The 24901-nt window shown below is 38.9% G+C and overlaps 1 protein-coding gene across 3 annotated transcripts in view; it reads left to right on the plus strand.

The window, feature by feature from the left end:
* Nucleotides 1-24901, plus strand: part of LOC126184668 (muscle calcium channel subunit alpha-1-like) — a 601154-nt gene that overhangs the window by 283335 nt on the left and 292918 nt on the right. For all 3 annotated transcript variants that reach the window (XM_049927151.1, XM_049927152.1, XM_049927153.1), the window contains exons 16-17: nucleotides 8601-8710; nucleotides 23132-23229. In XM_049927151.1, the coding sequence (XP_049783108.1) occupies nucleotides 8601-8710; nucleotides 23132-23229 (208 nt within the window). The remainder of the gene's footprint in view (nucleotides 1-8600; nucleotides 8711-23131; nucleotides 23230-24901) is intronic.

Consider the following 24901-nt stretch of genomic DNA (forward strand, 5'->3'; position numbering starts at 1 on the left):
GAAAGCTTATTCTTAGTATCTACCTTATTAAGTTGCTCAACAGAGCCATGATGAGACTACTTTTTGACAACCAAGTTTGACCTGGACACATGTGTCCTTAGTAAATGAGACCCTGCTGTGTTGTCTGATGACAGACTATGGGAAGAACTGCAATGCACTTCTGCTATGTGGCACTCATCGACAATGGCTTCCTGGGCCATTGCAAACAACCCATGTGACTGTGCTAACAGTGCCATGTCAGCTAGAGATGGGTCAGATAACTCTAAAGCCTTCACTTGAAACAACTCGTCTGGGGCTAATTGAATAAGTACATCACAAATAATGGAATCCACATAAGATACGCCACACTGGCTACAGTCTAACTTGCAATCACTCAATAAACCATGTGGCTCAACTATCCATTCCACATATGACTCATTAACCTGCTTTTGTTGCTGATTTAACTTAAGGCACACTGCTGTGGCATGCAATTTATGCTCAGAATGTGCAGTTGACAATGTAGACAACTCATCAGATTTCAACAAAGTGAGATCCATGTGTGGACAAAGCTTTTGCACCAAAATGTAAGAAAGAAACTGGGAGAAAGGAGTAGTGTGTACTCATGTCTACATGGTCACTAACTTTTCTTACACTGCAGTAGAGCAAGAAACATTTCAGGTAGATGTCCAACCTCTCTGTCTATGTCAGAAAACCCAAAAGCTGGAGGAGGGGGGGGGGGATGTTGCTGTTTGCTGCTGTTGTTATTTATGCAGCTGCTGCTGCCATAATTCCATAATTTGGTCCTCCATGATGATGCTACAAGACTGATGCACATGTGAGTCAGACTCATCACCACCTGTACAACTCATTCCCTGTGTACAGGTTTAACATGCATAAACTCACAGACAGGTGGAATACACAACAGCCTGCCTGGGCTGTACCAACTTTTCAACAGTGAGTGTTCTAACACCTGAAGAACTAAACCAATTAAAACTTTGCAAAAGCCAGGAATGTTGACAGCACACGTAATATGTCAAGAGAGCAAAGAGAGAGAGAGAGAGAGAGAGAGAGAGAGAGAGAGAGAGAGAGAGAGAGAGAGAGAGAGAGAGAGAGAGAGAGATCCCTAAACAACCAACTGTCTATGTGTCACAGAATATTAGCAGGTCTGGCTCCTAAACTAGCAAACACACAAGTGAACTGAGTTGGTGGCCACGTTATTTTCTCTCCTTGGTCATCAGAGGCTCTTTCAGACATGCTCTGTCAGCAGCTGTTGTGACCAGTTCGCTGGCTGCCGGCATCATTGGTTCTGCACGCTTTATTGCCATGGCATTATCAGCAGGTGCATATACCAAAGCATCAACATGTGTTACCAGATAGAATACAGTTCATTCATCAAATCTTTTCTACTATTTATCATCTCATTTCTAAGATGGGATCCATAACACCACAAATGGTTGTTGAGGTAGATTGAGATTCACACAAAAATCTGGCCAGAAAGAGAAAATTATTTCTGTATGTGTATTGTCTTTGATGTGTACAGGGCATATTGCTTGCTGGATTCAATGCAGTGATATGTGAGTTAATACATTTCCAGTACAGAATGATATAGTTGAGGTGAGGAGTGAAGCAATCATTATCATTATTAATTTTTCATCGATTTTGGTCACACTGATCACTCCAGTGAGTGTGCTGCATGTGGAAGAATGAAGATGCATTGCAGATGCTACTTGTCACTGGCCTCCCAGTTTAGTCCTCATAAAGGGTTTGCTATAGAAAAGGTGTTTTTGACTGTGCTACTGAAATTTGTCAGAACTAAGCAGTGAAAGTGAGATTTAACATTAGTGTTATTAGTACAGCTGCAGTAATACCTCCATAACATAAAACAGACAATTATATGAATATAATTTACTGGAATAAAAGAAAGTTTAGAATAATGGTTCATTGAATTTGGAATTTCCCTAAGTTCTGTTCTTGGCTTTCACACGTTTTTCACTGATATCTACAGCTACATCTATGTCTATACTCTGCAGTATACCATGAAATGCATGGCAAAGGGTATGTCCCATTGTACCAATTATTAGGGTTTCTTCCCATTTTCATTCACTTATGGAGTGTTGGAAGAATGATTGTTTAAATACCTCTCTGTATGCTGTAATAAATCTAATCCCTTTGTGAGCAGTAAGTATGTAGTTGAAGTGCATTCCTAGAGTCATCATGTACAGGTGGTTCTTGAAACATTTTAAGTAGGCTTTCTTGGGATAGTTTACAACTGTCTTCAAGGGTCTGCCAATTCAGTTTCTTCAGCAACTCTGTGACATTCTCCCACAGGTCAAACAAACCTGTGATCATTTGTGCTGCCCTTCTGTGTGTACATTCAATATCCCCTGTCAGTCCTATGTGGTACAGGACCCACACACTTAAGCAATATTCCAGAATAGGTTGCATGAGTGATCTGCAAGCAATCTACTTTGTATACTGGTCCCAGTAATCAATAAATCAAAGCCTGCCACCTGCTTTATCCATGACTGAGCCTGTACCAGCATTCCACTTAATATCGCTACATAGTGTTACACCCAGGTATTTGTAGAAGTTGGCAGATTCCAACTGTGAGTCATTGACATTATAGTCATAGGGTAAAAACTTTTTTTTTCCATTTTGAGAAGCATACAGTTTTACATTTTTGACCATTTTAAGCAAGTTGCCAATCTTTGCACCACTTGGAAATCTTATTAAGATCTAACTGAATACTTATGCAACTTCTTTCAGATGGTGCTGCACTATAGATAACTGCTTCATCTGCAAAAATTCTGAGATTACTATTAATATTGTCTGCAAGGTCATTATATAAAATGCAAACAGCAAGAGTCTTAATGCACTGTCCTGCGATCCATCCGAAGTTACTTCTCCATCTGACAATGACTCTACAACCAAGATATATTTCATCCTCTGTACCAAAGAATCCTCAATCCAGTCAAAAATTTCACTTGATACCCCATATGATCATACTCCTGACAATGAATGTAGATGTGGTACTGAATCAAATGCTTTTTGGGGATCAAGAAGTATTGCATCTACCTGCCTGCCTTGATCCAAAGCATTCAGTATGTCATTTGAGGGAAGTGCAAGTTGGGTTTCACATGATCATTGTTTCTGAAATCCATGCTGATTGGCATGGAGGAAGTCATTCTGTTTGAGATACCTCATTATGTGTGAACTCAGAATATGTTCTAAGATTCTACAGCAAGTTAGGGATATTTGACAGTAGTTTTATGGAACATTTGACTACCCATCTTGTAAACGTATGTGACATGTGCTTCTTCCAAATATTGGGCATGGTTTTTCGTTTGAGGGATCTGCAATAGATTACAGTTAGAAGATGAGCTACCTCAGCCATAAATTCAGTGTCGAATCTGAGAGGGATTCTGTCAGGCCTTGGAGCTTTGCTTAGTTTGATTTTAGCTCTTTCTCAACACAACTGACACAAACACCTTTTTCACTCTTCTTTTCAGTGGTATGAGGATTAAATATGGGCAAGTCTCCTGAGTTTTCATTTGTAAAGGAACATTTGAAAATGGAGTTAAGCATTTCATCTTTTGATTTGCTACCCTCGGTTTAAATTCCCGTCTCATTTGTGACTGGACACTAATCTTGGTGCCAGTAACAGCCTTTACATATAACCAGAATTTCTTTGGGTTTTGTGAAAGATCATTTGACAGTGTTCTGCTATGGTAGTCACTGAAGGCTTCATGCGCTGCTCTCTTGACAGCCAAACATGTTTCATATGGCATATTGGTATCTGGAGCCCTGTGCTTTGTTTTACACCTGTTATGCAGTAGTCTCTGTTTCTTCATAAGTTTCTTCATAGTGACTGTACACCAAGGAAAGCTCTTCCATTATGAACTGTTCTACTGGGTATATATCTATCAATTGATGGTCAACTATTCTTTTAAACTTGAGCGGTAGTTTGTCTATGAGGGTTGGAACTTAAATAGTGGCACCTATTTATTCAGAACTGATACAAAAGAGTTACATTGTTTACACTTGTTACTGTCCTTCAAGGTAGTAACCAGCATTGTGTAGAACCCATTGCCAGTGATGTGGAAGGTGTAGTATACAGTTAGCAGAGCCTGTTCTGTTGATGGTGCGAATGGAGCGGTCTAAAGTTACAGTGACTCTCATGTATGACTGTGATGGTGTTATTCTAATGCATTATGTTCCTCCATGGCAGACTGTCAAAGCACAGTATTACTGTTTGTTTTTGGAGCATCATCTGTGACCTGCTTTGCGAAAGAAGTGGCGACACTTTCTGCACAACCCATCCATTATTTTGCACAACAATGCGCGGGCACATACAACGCAAGCTATGGCTGCTCTGTTGGTTGATGGGACTGGGAAGTACTGTACCGTCCACCATACTCCCCATAATGCATTAGAATAACTTTTATTTGATTTCGAAGATGAAGGAACCACTTCATGGCGTTCACTTCACAACTGTTCCAGAGATTCTACAGGCAGTAGACCACTCCTTTTGTACCATCAACAGAACTGGCTCTGCTAATGGTATACTACACCTTCCACATTGCTGGCAACAGGTTCTACTCAATGCTAGTGACTACTTTGAAGGACAGTAACAGCTGCAAGCAAGTAACTCTTTTGTATCGGTTCTGAACAAATAGTTGCCACTATTTAAGTTCCAACCCTCATACATGCTTCTGTTCATTGCTGTAAGTGTCAAATTTCTCACTGAGATACAATATTACTGCTTTTTTATCCAGTTTGCTGAACACACATATCTTTCTACTTGCTTTAGTTGTCCTTTGTACTTTGGTAACCATTGTTGGTAAAACTGTGTCATGGTCACTGATACCAGTTTTGGTGTGGGCATCCTCAAATAGGTCAGGTTCATTTGTTGCCTTTAGATTCAATGTATTTCCATCATGAGTGGGGTTCCAGGCTTTCTGTTCAAAATTGTTTTCAGAGAAGTTATTCAATAATGTCTCATCATGCCCACCACTAACAAAACTGTAATTTTTCCAATTCACTGTCAGATGATTAAAGTCTCCACCAGTGATTATAATATGATTGGGGAATTTACGTACAAGCAGCCTGAGGTTTTCACTAAAGTTTTCTGTTATATCAGGAGGTGAGTCTAGCTGGCAATAGAAGGATCCAATTACCTTTTCATGCCCAACCTCATACTGAGTCTTACCCAGTCAGTCTCACATGCAGCTTCAATTTCTCTCTTGGTGGATTCAAGTTTCTTGTCTACTGCAACAAAGACACCATCTCCATTTCCATTAGTCTGTCCTTTTGATAAACCCTTACATTTTCCCCCAAAATTTCACTGCTATCAATTTCAGGTTTCAACCAGCTTTCTGTACCTAGCAGTATGTGAGATTCACTGCATTTCTGGAGCACTTCAAACTCTTGAACTTTGTTGTGAATGTTTCAGCAGTTAAGTACTAGGATTTTAATATTCTCTCCTGTAGGGGACATTATTTTTGATTTTATAGTTATACTTCTTGGTCTCCTACAGCTGTCATTATCTGGACTGGATGGATAGTTGCTTAATCTTAAAATAAAAAAATAAAAAGATCTTGTGTGCACCCCATGAACAGTGAACTACCTGGGTAGCAGCCTCTAATCTGTAGCACACATGTGACCCACTTAGGGTGACTCTACAATTCTCAACCTTATGGTGCAAGTCCAGGAAGTCACAGCCTAGCTTGTCACAGGACCTCTAAAGTCTTTGGTTCAGCATTTTGCACTTGACTCAGAATCAGAGGACCTTGATCAGTTCTGGTGACAATGCTGCAAATTGTGTCACTGGAACTTTATGAGCAAGGCTGGTCTTCTCAATGTGGAATGATTGAAGTATGTCCTCAGAGCCCAGACAACAGGCACCGTTTGCTCCAACATGCACCACAGTCTGCAGTTGGTTCAACCATGTTCCATCAATAGCTGCTGGAATAGCCTCTTCATCATGTTGAATGAGGCCTCCAGGCATGTACACTGAGTTTAATAAGGGACAAAGATGGTTTCCCCAAAACAGCCAGAGTGATTCCCATAGGCTCAGTTTCAGTGAAGACAGTGTCTTGAACTTGTTGGTTAGGGATGTTGGTATAACATACTGAGTCCTCCCTGATCCCTGACTAACATGTACAGGATGCCTAGATCTACCATTGATATGCCACTCATAGTCAAGTGGATGAGTAATGATAGATCCCACATTTGCAGAGGAGACAGGACCCACAGGAGATGTTAGTACTGTATGTACCTTTGGTACCACAGGTGCATGACTGTTGCGAGCTCTTCCAACCCACTGATTCACAGTAGCTGCCAATCATTTGACAATAGTCAGGCGATTTCCAACTATTTATGAACATCAACTAACTCATCTTGCATTTGAGTACAGCAGTCACCATAAGGGTGCATATTGGTTGGTGCAATGTTTTACAGGACAATGAACAACTAACTTTAAACTAAGCCTGCTGATTATCTTTTAGCCTGCTGATTATCTTTTAATCTGTTGAACTAAATTTTTTAACTAATGCCCTATAAGAGTTGAAGCAAATACACAAAACAAGATTTCTATTAAGGCAACAGAAAATCTGTGGTAAAATTGCTATTTTCCTTTAAAAAATTGAGGCCAATAATAGTCTGACAAATATGAAAATAGATCTAATTCACAATAAATGTTGGTAATATATACTCCTCTTGAAATTGAAAATTAAAAGTAATGCAACTTGTTAGTTACAATATCTGCTACAGTAACTAAATCACAAATACTGATTTAATACAGTGAATTAGTTTATGCACAGGACAATAGTAACTTCTGAAAATTCTCAAAAATGTACTTTTATTTGCACTCATCTACACTGAAATTCATGGTGATGTATTCATTGGCAGTTATTATGTATCATAAGTGCTGACTTGTGATGAAATAAGTTAGCCTCAACTCTTGTAACTTACAAATTTTCAGAAATATAGTTTTGTAAGTGTCCAAAGATTCTACAAAATAACCTATTTTTTCTTATAATTATACAATGGAATTAGAGAACAGTTGTTTTGAACAAGGATACACCTACTGGTCTCAAGAAGTTTAATAAATCACAGAAACGTTTAAGCCTACTATTGACAATAACTGTATGAGTTGATTGCGGTACTTGCAAATGTTGAAAATTTCACAATATATCACAGCACAAATGAGTATTGATACAATCAATGAAAGATTATGTAAGAGTGATTCAAACAGTAAAATTGTGAAATTCTAGAATTTCAAATCAGCACACAAATCTGGCACATGTGGTCTGGCACTGATATACATGATCTCTCAAAATCAGTGAAAGACTTTTCAGATACTGTAATTTTTACTGGTGCTGATAAAGGGATCTAACTTGGTCAAACTACAAGCAGGCAGTATAATAGCTTAACTGACTTACCATTAGTTCACTGAAAAGAATGTAAGTCCTAAGTTTAAGAAAATCCATAATACCCACCTTTAAAGAAATAACATAGCGCTTGAAATAGGTGTTAATTGTCACATCTGTGTGAAAATTTCGTTTATGTGCAACTCAATACTGTAATACAATGATATAATAAAACTGAATAACAAAATTATGGAAAGGATAGATTGCTTCTCACCACATAGAGGAGGCATTGAGTCACAGACAGGCACAATGAAAAAGACTACTAAAATATTAAGTGTTCTGATGAATTTCTCTTTCTGAAGTATAAATATAGTTTACATGTTAGCATCAAAAAAATGAGTAAAAATTTCCCGACAAGTTTTACATTCTTATTCATGTTATTAACAACATGCTCAATAACAGACACTAGGGAATTCAAATTCTCCATAAATTTAAAAATATATAACAACCAAGTCTACTTGAGTTTGATACTAAACATCGCTTTAAATATTATATGCAGTAACTTTCTGAGTTAAATAAAAATCCATTTGTAGAATATGTAGATAATTCTTTTCTTTTAATGGTATTAATGCACACTGCAGCATGTAGAGAAAGCTTCAGTTTTGCAATTGGCAATAATGATGTATCATACAAAAGTGTGTTGCAACTGCTCTTTCTATTTACTGATGTATTCCTGGAATTTTTACAGTTCCTTGAAGACTTTGCTTTGTGTTATGATAAACAGATCATGGAGTCTAAATGGTAATTTGCATTTGTGCTTTGTGTAGGCAATAAATTCATTTGTAAATCTTCGTGCGTATAGAGTGGTTATTTTTAAGATAGTGTAGTACCAGGAGATCATTTTGAAATGTTGTGAGAGCTGTAGCTTATCTTTTCCACTGTTTAAATGTCCTATTGTATCCTGCATGATGTGTCGACCATTAATCCAGGTGCCATCATCATCATCATCCCTTAACTCTCTGCTCTCTGTCTCATATTTTCCCATTCTTATCAAATGTATTGATGGTACTTCTTTTGCTGCTGTAGAAAGTTGTCATTTTTGTTGTTCATATTGCTACTGTGCATTGAAAATGTGTTCTGGCAAGAAATTATCACAAATGTATATTTATTTTGAAATAAAATTAGATAATGACTGTCAGTGTTGTGAGACTCTAGTGATTTTCAAATTTGGGTATTTTCAATATATTTCAGGCTGAGAAACAGCAGAAATCTCACAGTGGATCCCCTTCTCGAGGAGATGAAAATGTAGACAGCAGAACAAGTGAAGAGGATCAGGATAGAGACAGAGATGGTACAGAAATGTAAGATAATCTAATGCTTATGTGAGAATAGTGTAGAGTATTTTGCAAGATGTAGCAGTTCAGGTCTGTGAATACAGCTGAACAGTGTTTTGTGGTCAGAAATCTTTTTATGCAGAAATAACTATTTGTGACAGTTTTGTCTGGTATGTCTGCTACTTATTAATAATTAGTTGTGTGTTTCACTTTAATTTTCATATTGTCACAGAGTAGTTTAACTTAAAAATTTTCAAGTTTGTGGGAGTCTGTTCATTGTCCCATTGTAATCCATTTGACATTCATTGTAGTGTGAAGGTGAATGCCTCATAAGCCTACTTGAGAAGTTATTGTCACACAAGTTCAAACTGGGATGTTTCCTAATCTAAATAAGATCAAGGTACATTAACCCCTTGGGTAGTTACATGTTCCATGGTTTTGTTATTACTTAATAAATTTGCTGAAATGAGATTTAAGCAAACTATTTTTGTTTACTATACCTTTTAATAATAGTTCACTTAATATGATACTTCATAAATGTTCATGTACAAAGAATAACTTTAAAATTAATTAACATGGTGGTTACTGATTATCTTGGATAAGCCAATGGTGATTATCCATACTCAATGTGTGGTATGATTTTTGTGGCTTCAAAGTGCAAACATTTATTTTTGAAAAATGAAATAGTTGTAACTATTTTATTATTTGTGAGTGGCATGTGACATAATGAGAAATATGTACAGTAGAGTCCCATTAATCCGAAATAATTGGGAGCAGACCTTGTTTGGAGTACTGATTTGTTTGGGTTAGCTGGAATTACGGTGACAAGTTTCTGGAATAAATTATATCAAGCAGATAAGTAGGTACACCATGGTAACAAATGGGAACAAGCGGGAGAACAATAGCTTACTCTCACTCCCTGCCCTTATTGTTGTGCATTGTTGAGACCTTTGTAGTGTCTGAGGTCAGTGCACTGCCAGTTGGCTGGCAAAGTGCTTGATTATGTTAGTTATCAATCGCTGACATGCGTAACAGTTTTATTGTATTCGTTCAGGTGTAGTGGTGTACTTTTTTTTCATCATGAGTAAACGGAAACATACAATCTTAACTCTCAAAGAAAAACTGAATGCTTTGAAGTTGATAGACAATGATGAGAGTGTATCTAAACAAGCAACAGAACTGAATGTTGGTAAAGCAACCATTTGCCATTGGAAGATAGAACCGAGTGAAGTGTGATCAGTCCTGTGCAATGTCTTCGCGAAAAACACACGAAATTCGTCAGCCTTTGAAACAGTCTAAGTGCGATAAAGTAGATGAAGCTCTTTTCCTTTGGTTTACACAGGAAAGAGAAAGGGGAACTCACTCCTTTGAGTGGAGCAATGGTTCAGGAGAAGGCTGTTTACCTGAACAAGTTAATGAATGGTGATGAGTCTTTTAATGCAAGTACAGGTTGGTTGGACAGATTCAAAAAATGTGAAGGAATCCGTCAGCTAATAATTACTGGAGAGAAGCTTTCTTCTGACTGTGATACAACAAAGGAATACTTGGGTGAGTTTGAAAAAATGAGAAGAGAGGGAAACGTTTCTCCCCAACAAATTTATAATGCTGACGAGACTGGCCTTAATTTTAGAGCATTGCCAACAAAAATCCTAGCATCAAAAGCAGAAGACCATGTTCCTGACCTTAAAATGTGCAAAGATCATGTGACTTTATTAGCATGCAACAACACTGTTGGTAATCACAAGCCACCTTTAATTCTGATCGGCAAATTTGTTAGGCCCAGAGCTTTTAAAAACTGCAACATGAAGTCTCTGCCTGTTTATTATCACAACCAGAAAAAAGCATGGAGGGATGGTAAGATGTTCAAAGAATGCTTTCATAAACAGGTTGTTCCCTCTGTTTGACAGTTTTCTAAGGAAAATCATTTGTCTCCCCATGCAATCCTTTTGATTGATAACATGACGCCAGCCGGTGAGGCCGAGCGGTTCTAGGTGCTTCAGTCTGGAACCGCGCGGCCGCTATGGTCCCAGGTTCAAATCTTGCCTCAGGCATGGATGTGTGTGATGTCCTTAGGTTAGTTAGGTTTAAGTAGTTCTAAGTTCTAGGGGACTGATGACCTCAGATTTTAAGTCCCATAGTGCTCAGAGCCATTTGAACCATTTTATAATGCACCATCTCACCCCAGCACTGAGGAATTATGTGATGGTGAAATTGTGGCAAAGTTATTGCCACCAAATGTTACACCACTTCTACAGCCAGTAGACCAGGGCATACTGCAACAAACATTAGAACTGACTTACAGGAAACATTTTTAACACTTTCAACACTGCCCTCTTTACACTCGGCACTTGGCTGTGGACTGGCATATTTAATGGATGTTTGAAATTAGATTGCAAAGAACAGAAAAATGATAGGAATATGGTTCTTGCATCATTTAAAAGGAAAAAGTAAGAGATTTTCATGAATGTGAGTTTATTTTACAATATAAAATACAAATGGGTGTTATAATTAAAAAAAGAAAACACAAAAATGCCGTGGATAAAAAAGTTTTACATGATCTCTCTCTTGAGTAATGCCATTATTACTGTATCTAAATTTAAAACAATATATCACTGTACTGTCTAACATCAGTTACCTGTAAACTAGAGTATTTTAATAGTTCACATGTAGTTAGCCTTTGTGTGAAAATCCTGGAAACATTGTGGGACGCAAAGGCCAACGCCACAGTCCTTGCACCACTATCTACTGTCCTTCCTTATGTGCTTACCCATCTCTTTCTACCCCCTGTCTGAACATACTTTGCAATACCTTGTAGTATTCACCTTGTTTGCAGTGGGTGGGACCTTCTCTGGAAAGTGCCTTGCAAATGTCCTCTCAATTTGTGAAGATGAAGCGGCTTGTTGCTGAAAAATATTTCCGCACTTCTCAGCCAATTTCTTGCCCGCTTTGTGAATAAAGTCTACTAGGGATACATTCTTCCTAGTCTTCTCTTTACATAAAATAAAACTGTTGACAGCTGAGATGATAAAGTGGGAAAACAGCTTTTTCCTCCACTTCAAAGTTTTTCAGGCAAACGGATAATAGCTGGAGAACTGATCTGCTCTGTCAACCCTAGCTTTATTCTTATTGTAGTCAATAATAACGTCTGGCTTTACAACGTCTGCTGTTCCATCTTTTGCCCTCACTTGAATAATAGTGCTGGTAGACTTATGCTTTGTGGAAAGACAAAAAACATCTAGTTTTGACATCCACTTCATTGCCAAGAGATGGTGTTTCCTTTGAAAAACTATCTTTTTTTTAGTTTTAGTGTTTTGAATATTCGTCGCAAACCTTTCCTGTTTTTCATTACAGTTCCCACTCCAAGAGCTTTATTTTCCCATAACATGTCCAAAAGAGATGGACTGGTGTAGTACCTATCCATATAAATGCAATTTCCTTTGCCAAAGTACTGTGAACACAACCTTTTTACAAGGCCCTTGACACTATTGTCAACACTGCCTGCAAATGGTTCAAATGGCTCTGAGCACTATGGGACTTAACATCTATGGTCATCAGTCCCCTAGAACTTAGAACTACTTAAACCTAACTAACCTAAGGACATCACACAACACTTATGCCAAACAGAGTTTATTTTCAGGCAACCCTTGCGTTTCATTGCAGTAATAATGTTACCAGCGTACCGAATCGTTTCGCTTTTGGTGAGCCGAATAAGGTCATCATCAAAGAAATAACTAAAATATCGAAGCTCCTTAGTGGCATTTGAAAAATGTGAGGCTATGCCGACTACTTCCTGGAAGTCTGGCAGTGCTGGATGATCGTCGACTTCCGACCAATCTTGCTCTTTGTACTCATGACCAATCTTGCTCTTTGTGCTCAGTGAGGCACACACAACCAGGTACCACAGATGGTGACTGATGGTCTGTAGCACTCTCTGCATAGAAAAAAAAATGCTAAGAATGGTACTAAAAGGTACTAAATGCAAGTGAAGTAATGAACACTACTCACAATACAAAATGCGGTAATGAACTCTTCACTTTATAAACAATTGAGACATATACATACCTGAATCATCACTTGTACTTTGGTCTAGAGAGTGCAAATCCTCTCTGTCAGAATCGTCAATTTCAGATCCTGCATCTCCATAAAGAATATCTAAGATCTATGCCTGCGTCAACTCGCTGCGCGATATTCTCACGATCGTAAACACCTGTGAATGAACTGCAGGTAACTTCTTCTTTGCAGTGCTCACAACCGCTCCCAGGATGAGAGAGCCAATAAGTGCTTGGCTCTTGCAGAAGAAGAATGAAATACCTCGACATTAGTTGATGAAACTGCTTCGGAGATCCGCTAAACGCGCTTAGGAGCCAAATAAAGGCTCGCCCGTACGGTTTACGGGCGCCGTCGCCAACGTCAGGGCAGCCGTGCCCGTATAGTGCATGAGCACCATGCTGTAAGTGTTAAGAATGCTGATCCAAGATGATAACATTCCTTTACTGGACAAAATAAAAAAGACCAATGTGAAGGATGTTGTTTATTGGGCCACTGAGGTATGGCAGAATATTTCAGAAAATACGCTGAGAAAATAATGGAGAAAACTGTGGACATCTCTTGAATTTCAGGACAACCTAGTTGGAAATGAAGAGGAAAATGTACTACAAATTATACAGACAGTCCCTGTATGTGAAGAAGCTAGTGAAGGAGATGTAGATGAGTGGATGGCAGCGGATGGGGCATGCGTTGAGAACCTTACTGACACTAAATTAGTTGCTACTGTGACTCAACACCAGGAAGAAGTAGACTGCTATGACGGAAGTGACAATGAGCCTAAAAGTGGCAAAGGAGACCTGGTGCCACACAGCGACACAGCAGAAGCCCTTCACCTCATGCTATGTTATTTGGAACAACAGTCCACTGCTACACCTGCTGATATGATGTTTATGAGGTGATGGCGCAACTATGTGTCATATAACAGACTGTCTTCATTATGCCAAAAAACAATGATTGAGTTTTTGTCATCTAAAAAGTAGAGATAAAATGTCCGCTGTATTTTAGTAAGTTTGACAGCTTTTCTTTGATTTTTATGCATTACTTAAACCTAATGTTTTCATGCCAATTTTTCTAATACGTGTTTGCTGAACTGTGTAAATTAAAATAATGTCTATGTACAGCAGTTTACCGCACAGTTAGACTAACATTTCTGATGTTCAGATTAACCGAATTTTCAGATTACCGCAGTTCGGATTAGTGGGACTCTGCTGTACTTGCAAGTTACAGACTTCAGGAGAGCACATACAGTGTTTAAATGTTTCACAAGTGACTGAGTTAATCATAAGAAAATCATCTCTTCTCAGACTTTCAGTTTTAATTTTATATAATAATATTTTGAAGAAAATTAAACTTTTGTTTCTTCTAAAAACATTTGTATTGGAACAGATGAAGAAATGCTCTTCTTAGGAATAATTTATATGATGAAAAATAGCTTTACACTACGACTTTCCATCTCTCTGTACTATCACTGCACATGCATGGACACCGCTGGTGGCTCCATGTCCATGAATGTGCTGCTATGCCTCTTATACATCCTTCAGTTGGTTTGAAAAACTGACTTCAGGTTCATAAACATATTACTATGTCTCATTCATTTCCCCCTCTCATACATTCAGTATAGTGCCATTAGTATACTGGTGCATGTTTTAATGCTGCCAACGATATTTTGCATTAGTCTTCACCACATCTATACAATTATGATGACAATGGAGGACTATACAAAGATGCAGCTCATGTGCAGGAAGGCCATTTGGAGCTCCATTTTTATGCACATGGCATGGACCCAACAAGTCGTTGGAAGTCCACTACAGTAATATTTGGCCATGCTGCCTCTGTAGCCATCCATAATTGTGAAAGCGTTGTCGGTGCAGAATTTTGTGCATGAATTGATCTCTCAACCTGGGTGGCCAAATCGATATCTCAAATTGTCCAGAATGCTCTTCAAACAAATTGTGAACAATTGTGGCCCAGTGACCTGGTGCATTGTCAGCCATAAAAATTCCATCATTGTTTGGGAACATCGCATCCATGAATGGTTGCAAATGGTCTCCAAGTAGCCAAACATTACCAATGATTCCTTTGGTAGGACCAGAGGACCCAGTCTATTATATGTAAACACAGCCCACACCATTTTGGAGCCACCACCAGCTTGCATAGTGCCTTGTTGACAACTTGGGTCCATGGCTTCATGGGGTCCGTGCCACACTCAAACCCTACCATCAGGTCTTACCAACTAAAATCAGGACTCATCTTACCAGGCCACATTTTCCAGTCATCTAGGATCCAACCAATATGGCCACAAGCCCAGGAGAGGTGCTGCAGGCCATATAATGCTATTAGAAAAGGCACTCACATTGGTCATCTGCTACCATTACCCATTAATGCCAAATTTCACCACACTCATGTAACAGATACATTTGTGGTACATCCCACATGGATTTCTGTAGTTATTTAACACAGTGTTGATTGCCTGTTAGCACTGAAAACTCTGCACATGTGCTGCTGCTCTTGGTTGTTAAGTAAAGGTTGTCAGCCACTTCATTGTCTGTGATGAGAGGTATTGCCTGAAATTTGGTATTCTTAACACACTCCTGATACTGTGGATTTCACAACATTGAACTCCCTAACAATTTCTGAAATGGAATGTCCTATGCGTCTTGCTCCAACTACTGTTCCATGTTCAAAGTCTGGTAATTCATGGTGTTTGGCCTTAATATTGTTGAAAACCTGTTCACATGCATCACATTTGGATATACATATTTAGCATCAGCAAAGCATCGCTGGGTTTGCTAGTAGTCTTATTTCTACAGATTCTTAATTTATGTATAGGTCTTTGTGCACAAAGTCTTAATTTACCTATACTTTAATTAATATCACCTGTTCAGATTTTTGTTCATATTCACTATTTAATTTATATATTAGTAACTGTTGATTTTCCCCCTTCTTTGTCTTCCTCTTCTTCTACCACAACAACTTCTGCTGTTACTTCTGCTGCTGCCATTGTTTCCTTATTCTAGAAAGAATGTTTGTATAATCACAGAAATGCCATCTGCTAAATACACACTCAGTAAGAATATCTGATTATTTGCATCTCTAAACCTGAACATCACATCTTTTTGAAGCACATGATAAGTAAAAAAATAACCTGTGTTAGGAAATTGCTGTATCTGTTGATTCCTTGCAGTGTACGGAGAGAGACCTGGCACTGGTAGATTCCTGCAGTATGTACACTCCATATCCCCAAGTATCTCGCTACTTCAGGAATACATTCAGTAAAACTGCAGAAATTTTCTGCAGGCACACAGAGGTCCCACAAGTGAATTTGACTAGAATTCAGAAGATCAGTTTCCAGTGCCCACGCCATCTTCTAGTGGACAACCATCATTCCTTTTTGTTCCTCCATGCCCCCCCCCCCCCCCCCCACACAATCCTCTTGACACCCCTCACCCTCTTGACACCCCTCACCCTCTTTGCACCCCCATCTTCCTCTTTGTAGACCGCCTATGTCTTCCTCTTTGTGGCCCCACCTATGTCTTCCTCTTTGCAGCCCCACTTTTGTGGCTCTGTTTTTGTTTTGTTTTTCTCATGTGCTCCTAGACCCCACATATCTCCTCAGTATCTGTCTATTATAGGGTAAACAGCATACATGTTCTAATATAAAACATGTACTAATTTGTCCTCTTTGTTTGAAATAACATGTATGCCACGTTAGATTAAAATATATAGAGCTCACTTCTAAAGAAGAAATGGAAATTTTATGGCAAAATCTTTTGTACCTTTTTATTTTCATAACAGTGACCTTAATTTGTGTATTCTAGAGATCAGAAATACGGCAATTATGAGCCTAATTGTTGAGGTTTGCAGACATTAGAAACATTACTGTTATGTCAGTCTTATACTGATTACCTTCCTTTTCACTACAATTCTGCAAGTTTGATGAGTCTGAAATGGTAGCACTGCAGTTGCTTATTACTTGTTGAATCATTCCCCCTTCCTGAAGCATGTAGGAAGTCAAGACTAATCATGACTTAATACTGATGTTTAGTGTATGATCTTTCTGCTATTGAGCAGCACTGACAGGGTGAAAATGACTGACTGTCAGATTCAGACGGTCTGTAATAGTGAGAGTTTTGTGGGACTTGTGGAGGGTCTAAAACAAAATTGTGCTGCATTGTGTACAATTCCAGCATGTTCCATGTGGGAAAGAGTGATGTATGGAAAGAGTTCCTTGCTATAGTCCGTGCAGCAGATGAAAAATGTACAAAGTTCATCCCGTGCAAACAAAATCGTTGCATTCTTGTTTATTCCACCTCCACTATCAGAAAACATATGTGCTCCAGTGAACAGAAACGGGATACAGAGCGACTTCACTCTTATGTTACTGCAACTAAGAAGCATGCAGCTTTATTTTAATAATTAACCACAATTTGGAGAATACCCTTCATTGTCATTTCCTGTTCTCTTGAACTGCCATCACAGACTTAATAATGTGTTTAAAGTGTGTGTTTGTGTCATCATAATTATTGGACATTCTCTGCATAGAGATTAAAAATTAAAATAAATTTACAGCAGTCTTCAAAATGGTTTTATCCATAGACATACATAAAGAGAGTGCAAAAATGTAACAGGACAGGGGTCAAACAAGCCAGCTTAAGGAGATATGGAAGTAAACTTGTGTACCGCTTTGTCTAGCATTACTATTTTTCACCTTATTTACAACTAACATGCGTACAAGTTTATGCATACTGTGCTGTTTTTTTTATATATATATATATATATATATATATATATATTCTTTATTTCCTGCAAGGAAATAAGGACAATGAGTCTGATTACTAGGAAGTCATGACGCATGTTTTGTTTACTTTACTTGTCCATAATGTGGCTCTGTTTCATTGTAATTACATTGACTCGTGGTAGAATGTGCTACAAATCAATGACAGACCCATTCATTACTCAATGTTATTCAGACACGTACACTAAAATATGATGGGTAAGTACCAGTATAGCTTTGTAGAAATTGCTGACATGCACTTTGTGTATGGGGAAATATGTTGAATGCTCTCTCTGCTGAGAGGCTATACAGGGAACAATTTACTTACAGGCATCATCTGTCATGACAAGTGTTTATTTCTCTTGATTGATGAATGCAGGAGACTGGTTCATTGGAAATAAGAAACAGGTACCTGGCAAGATGAGGACCACTCGCCCACCTGATTTTGAAGAGGTGGTGCTGGAATGTGTTGCAGTGGACCCCACTACAAGTACTAAAAATGGGCACTGTACGCACCAGTATGTGGCGAGTACTTGACGAACAACATTTACACCCACATCCCCCCAACAATTCCGTGCAATATGTGTGACACTTTGAACCAAGGATCACATTGTGTCAGTGGTTGCTCCAATGATCAATTGATCAACCAGATTTTCTCCAAATCATGCTATTTACTGATGGGGCCTCATCTGATCATGATGGTATTTCACATAGAAGGAATAGGTATGCGTAGGATGAGGAAAAGTCTCATGCTGTAGTTGAGTCACACCATCAAGTACATTTTGCTGTGAATATCTGGGCTGGCACTGCAGGTGAAATTCTCATTGTGCCATACCTTTCCACCTGGCCATCTAAATGGCCATGTGTACTTGAGGTTCATGCAAAGGTTCATGTTGTTGTAGAATGTACGCTTGGTTGTTAGTGAGAGGATGTGGATTCAACATGATGGTGCACTGCTTCACTTTAGTGTGGATGTCGGCAACAATTTTAGTGCTGTATTTCCTGGTTGCTGGATTGGAAGGGGAGGTAGTACTCCATGACCTGCAAGGTCACCTGACCTGAATGCCCTTGATTATTTACTATGGGCATGTCTAAAGTCACTTGTGAATGGCATCCCAGTGGATACACAGATGGAATTAGTTGGCAGAATTGTAGCTGCCTGTGATGTGACTCAAAACACACCAGGGATATTTGTCAGGGTGCACCAGAATCTTGTTCACTGATGTCATGCTTGCATTGAGGTTGATAGCCATCAGTTCAGCACATTTTGTAATATACAATTCAAATGGTATGTTCACTGTGTCAGTAATGGTCTTTGCAGTTAGCTGTAAGTAATGTAAATAAAAAACATACAGTTATGTGATTTTATTCCCATTATCTCATTAAGCTGGCTTCTCTGTCCCCAGGTTCCCTACCTGAAATCGTTCAGTGAAGCGTACTCTATGTCCTGTTAAATTTTTGCATGCTCTTACGGAAAAATCCTTTATACGACACAAGCGCATGCGTGCATGTGTGCGCCCCCCCCCCCCCCCCCCACACACACACACGCTTATGTGCATACATATACACATATGTACATAAATGTACACATCACTGCTGACTGGTCAGTCATTGTATCGGTATATAGGGTGTTCATTTTAATTGAACACATTGAAATATTTTGAAAATTACACATCAGATCAAAGAAAGTTATAATTCCAATTTGTTTGTCTTAGAGGGGGACATCCAGTGATTACCACACTCGACACCCTACCCCATCCCATGCATAGGCAGTGGGGGGCAACTTTGAAATCTTCAATGGCAACCCCCATTTTTTTGTTGCAAATTATGATTCTATGCCAGAATCAAGATACATTTTATGTAAAGCATTTTCTATGTTTTACCACAGGTTGTGCTGTAATCAGAGGAATAGAAATGGGTACACAATCATAATTTATGACATGCTGCTCAGTGGCCCTTGAATATCCAATGGTTTGTGGGATTGCACCTCCATGCTGCAAGGGTAGGACAGGCTAGTACTTCATAATTTCAAATTGGAAACCTCATTCACAATGTTGTATTCCTCTGACATATTGAACTGGGATCTAACCGATGCACCACTGTGGCAGTGGCTCGAGGCAAATGCTACTCTACTTTCCCAATTAGAGTAAGTGTTCAAACAACATACGGCCAACTTCAATACACTTAGTAATCCAGTTTTCAAATGACTGTACACAGAACAGAAGAATATCTGTGGGAATGTCAGCACAGGCATTTCTGATGTGATCAACCATATCTTCATAGCCTGTTGGCACTTGCTGGTACACCTTATCTATTAAATATCCCCACAGAAAGAAATCTGGTGATATCAAACTTGGTGACCTTGTGGACCAATTAATAGCGCCACATCTGCCAATCCACCAACCAGTGTAAACACATTTTAATACCTCACGTGCTTCAATTGTACACATATCAAAAAAACGTTTTGCATCACCCCGGATCCCGGAACTCCTGAAGATATACGTTGACTGTGGAAATTGTATCACAGACACAGTCCCTTTGACTGTTCAGAGATGTCACTAAACCCGCCCAAAGATGTAAACGACCATGTATGAGCATGGTGTATTAGATGGATGGGATCTGACAGCCGATCAGTTCCAGTCATTCCACCAGGAAGGAGGTACACGGCTCGTATTGTCTGTAATTCAACCACGCCTAGATGGTCAATGCTGTGGTTTGATCATGTTTGCAGCAAGGGCTCTCAGCAAGGGAAGTGTCCAGGCATCTCGAAGTGAACCAAAGCGTTGTTGTTCAGACATGGAGGAGATACAGAGAGACAAGAAGTTTTGTGACATGCCTTGCTCAGGCCGCCCAAGGGCTACTATTGCAGTGGATGACCGCTACCAGACAACAATGCCATCATGTTGAATAACGCTTTTCGTGCAGCTGCAGGACATCGTGTTACGACTCAAACTGTGCGCAATAGGCTGCATTATGCACAACTTCACTCCCGATATCCATGGCGACGTCCATCTTTACAACCAAAACACCATGCAGCACAGTACAGATGGGTCCAACAACATGTTGATGGACCTCTCAGGATTTGCATCACGTTCTCTTCACCGATGAGTGTTGCATATGCCTTCAACCAAAAAATTGTGGGAGACATGTGGAGGCAGTCCAGTCTGGCTGAGTGACTTGACACATTGTCCAGCAAGTGCAGCAAGGTGGAGGTTCTCCGCTGTTTTGGGGTGGCATTATGTATGTCCGACGTATGCCGCTGGTGGTCATGGAAGGTGCTGTAACGGCTGTACGATACGTGAATGCCATCCTCCAACTGATAGTGCAACCATATCGTCAGCATATTGGCGAGGCATTCTTCTTCATGGATCTCAATTTGTACCCCCATCATGCACATCTTGTGAATGATTTTCTTCAGGATAACAACATCACTTGACTAGAGTGGCCAGCATGTTCTCCAGACATGAACCCTGTCGAACATGCCTGGGATAGATTGAAAAGGGCTGTTTATGGATGACGTAACCCCCCAGTCACTCTGAGGGATCTATGCTGAATCACCGTTGAGGAGTGGGACAATCTGGACCAACAGTGGCATGATGAGCTTGTCGATAGTATACCATGATGAATATAGGCTTGCATCAATGCAAGAGTACATGCTACTGGGTATTAGAGGTATCAGTGTGTACAGCAATCTGGACCACCACTTCTGATGGTCTCGCTGCATGGTGGTACAACATGCAATGTGTGGTTTTCATGAGCAATAGAAAGGGCGGAAATGATGATGATGTTGATCTCTGTTCCAATTTTCTGTACAGGTTCCAGTACTCTTGGAACTGAGGTGATGCAAAACTTTTTTTGATGTGTGTATAATGCACAGGGCAGCCATCATGCTGAAACCATATATGTTGTTGAATGTCCAGTGCAACATCCTGCACTAATACCAATAGTTCCTGTTCAAAAAATTTTTAATATTTGCATCCATTCAATCTGCTGCTGGTAAAATGTGGACGGATGTGTTTGTTCCCCATGATGCCACACCATACATTAACCGACCAAGGACATTGATGGTCAGTTTGCCATAACCAGTGGGGACTGACTGCACTCCAGTAATGCATGTTATGCTGATTAATGCTACTATAGTTTGTGAATGTAGACTTATTGGAAAATAGTACCTTGGCAAATAATGTGAGGGTCATTTGCATTTGTTGACATGCCCATTCACAAAACACTATCTGGATGTAGAGATCAGGGCCATGAAGTTGGTGATGCAGTGACACATGGTACGGATGACACAGTTATTGTGACAGTACTACCCACAGACGTGACAGAATCATGGTGTAATTGCCAGGTGCTTTTCCATGAGGTGTGGTGCACTGCTGCTAGTACAGCAATTCCATTAGCTTCTCCTGTAGCATGTTTGCTTAATTTACTTTTCCCAGTCTGCACACTGCCATAAGACATAAAGGCATTCACAACCTTGTAAAATAACAAATGGGAGTGAGCGTTCTCTCAAAAATGCCCAGTATAGAAGGCAACAGCAGCCTCAACATTTCTGCTACAGTCTCTGTAAATCAGGATCATTTCAGATTTTGCTTCTGTGGTTGCAATATTCATCATCCACTTGCACATATTTTCTCCAAGTGAAAGGTAGATGTGCAGGCAATAAATATTGTGCAAATATGGTAATGTTTAGAGCTGCTATCTGTTTGATATATGCTTGATACGTGAGCCCTGGTTGCATTGTACTGCCTGTTATGATACATTGTAGTTCAATACATGGCCATAGTGGTGCGTTTGAATAGTCCCCTGTTCGATATGTTGGAGGAATACAACATTGTGAATGGGGTTTCCAATTAGAAGTTATGAAATACTGACCAGTCCTACCCTACAGCATGGAGGTGGATTCCCATGTAGCATTGGCTATTCAAGGTCCATTGAGTAGCATGTCGTAAATTACCCATTTCTATTCCTCTGATTTCAGCGCATTCTGTGACAAAATGAAGAAAATGCTTCAGACAAAACATTCATAGATTTTTCCATAGAATTATAATCTGCAATAAAAAGTATGGGTTCCCATTGAAGATTTCAAAGTTGTCCCTCACCACCCATGCACGAGTGGGGTGGCAAGTTGAGTGTGGTAATGGTGGATGTCCCCCTTTGAGACAAACAAATTGAAATAATGAATTTTTTTTATCTGGTGTGTAGTTTTTGAAATATTTCAATGTCTTCAAGTAAAATGAACACTTTGTGTAATAATCGTCATGTCTAAGATTTGCTTATATAGTGGCAATGCTGCGAGTACTCGGTTTGACTTATGTACTGGTGGACTTGTTCTCCTTTCTACAGTGGCTCAATCCACATGTACTGGACAACAAATTCAAGCGATGAGTTTTCATTTAAATGGGCAATGTCATAGACTGGGGAACTGAGTCTGTGATTATATGTAGACAATGAGTTCAGAAGCACCATCATAGGACCTATTAGCAAGTTTGAAGTGACTTTATGGAGCTTATTTCTGATATCTAGTATACTCCTATGTATTACTTCCTGTTATGATTTTTTAAATTACTGTAGTACATTGTAAAGCTATGTATTTATTAAGATTTTAAAAAAATCTTCGGTTTCAGATCAGAAAAAGATGAAGAATTAGGAAGTCATAGTAGAGTTCAGTTAGAAATAGGTGATACAGAAGATTATGGTTATGACGGGCAGAATGACAATCAAGGTAAGGATACCTTCAATAGAAACTGCTTTGAAATTAGAATATATGATATGGAAATAGTTGTAAGTATTATGATATTCGTAACTTGTAGGTCAGACATTTCGTACTATCTCTGGCACACGTTGTAGATGGAACAGCAGACCTTTTAAAAGTAACACAGAACAGATTTAATGACTGTAACTTCCAATTTCCCTCCATCTTCACTTTGATGCCTGTGAATAAATACACAAGAGCAACAAATTCTTCATTCTGGGTTACAATTAATCCATAGTAAAACTGTATCAATACCACACACTTTAGTTGACTTGTACTATTTAAATCAGTATTTTGCTGATGGTGTTCATGTCAATGAAATTTTATTTTTGGGCATGCCAGTACATAGTGTAATAACATAACTCAAGAGGTAACTTAAAGTGGAGAATAGATTTGTTTATTCATTTATTAAAGTAATGGAGCTGTTGTTTCACTCAAATGGTTAAAAAAATCCGTTTTGAATGGCATTTTCTCATGAAAATTCATCCAAAGTAGGTGATGAAAATGAAGGAACAAGCTCCTTAAAAATCAGCAGTTGAGAATGGGTGGTTGACATTAGAGACGGTCATAATTCACTTTAAGGTGATACATGTGTCAGATGATCCAAAACTGCAACCACCAAAGAAACTAATATGAAGTACACAAAGAGGTGATGGCTGATTGGAGATTAAAATATTTTACATGAATAACTGACTGACATACCAATTCATGTCAAATGTGTTCTGCATTTTTGAGATTCTGAGCAATAACATATACAATAAATTTTACTTTGTTAGATGTAATTCTACTAGAAATGAAAGAACATCCAAATATGATGGAAGATACTAGGCCCACACCAACAAAGATGAAGCCAATTTCAGCCACAGGAAGGTTATTGCCAATGTTTCTAGGTGCATAAGGAATTGTTATTACTGATTACTATGGAAAATTTACAAGCGCAGGAATTGATATTGGACAGTCAGTGATTAAAAGGTTTGAAATATCTGATGCTCTAGTCATAACATAAGAAAGGGAATGGTACATTATACATGCATATTTGACTGTGAGAAATATTTGCACAAAATAAGTGCTAAATTTGTAAAAAGTTTGACCAAAATCAAATTTAGCAGCAAATTTTGGCTCTTTTTCTTAAATAATCTAATTAATTTTGTAAGGTGATTCGTTATGGTGAATGAGATATGAGTCCTGTACCTCATACCATAAATAAAATAACTCTCTAAACAGTGGATGGAAGCTGACAGCCCTGCACTAAAAAAATTTAGTGCTGAAAATGTTATAATTTTTTTTAAATTTCAAAAGGGATTATTTACATTGATTGCCTCAGAAGGGGTAAAATAATATTTGGTGTGTATTACAGAGCAAATTTGAATCATCTTCTTGACAAATATGTAATATGGGGCCTAGGTGTTGATTGAAAAAATCATGCATGATCAGGAAAATGCACACGAAGCTACTTTGACAAACTGATGGCTGTATTAAATGTTGGAACATCACATCATCACCATTTACCAATTTTATCTTAAATTTGCAGAACCACCATTTAATTTATATATATGAGAGAGAGAAAGAGAGAGAGAGAGAGAGAGAGAGAGAGAGAGAGAGAGAGAGAGAGGGGGGGGGGGGGGGGGGGAGGAGCCAGATA

The sequence above is a fragment of the Schistocerca cancellata genome, chromosome 4 (genome assembly GCF_023864275.1).
Source record: "Schistocerca cancellata isolate TAMUIC-IGC-003103 chromosome 4, iqSchCanc2.1, whole genome shotgun sequence".
Taxonomy (NCBI): Eukaryota; Metazoa; Arthropoda; class Insecta; order Orthoptera; family Acrididae; genus Schistocerca; species Schistocerca cancellata.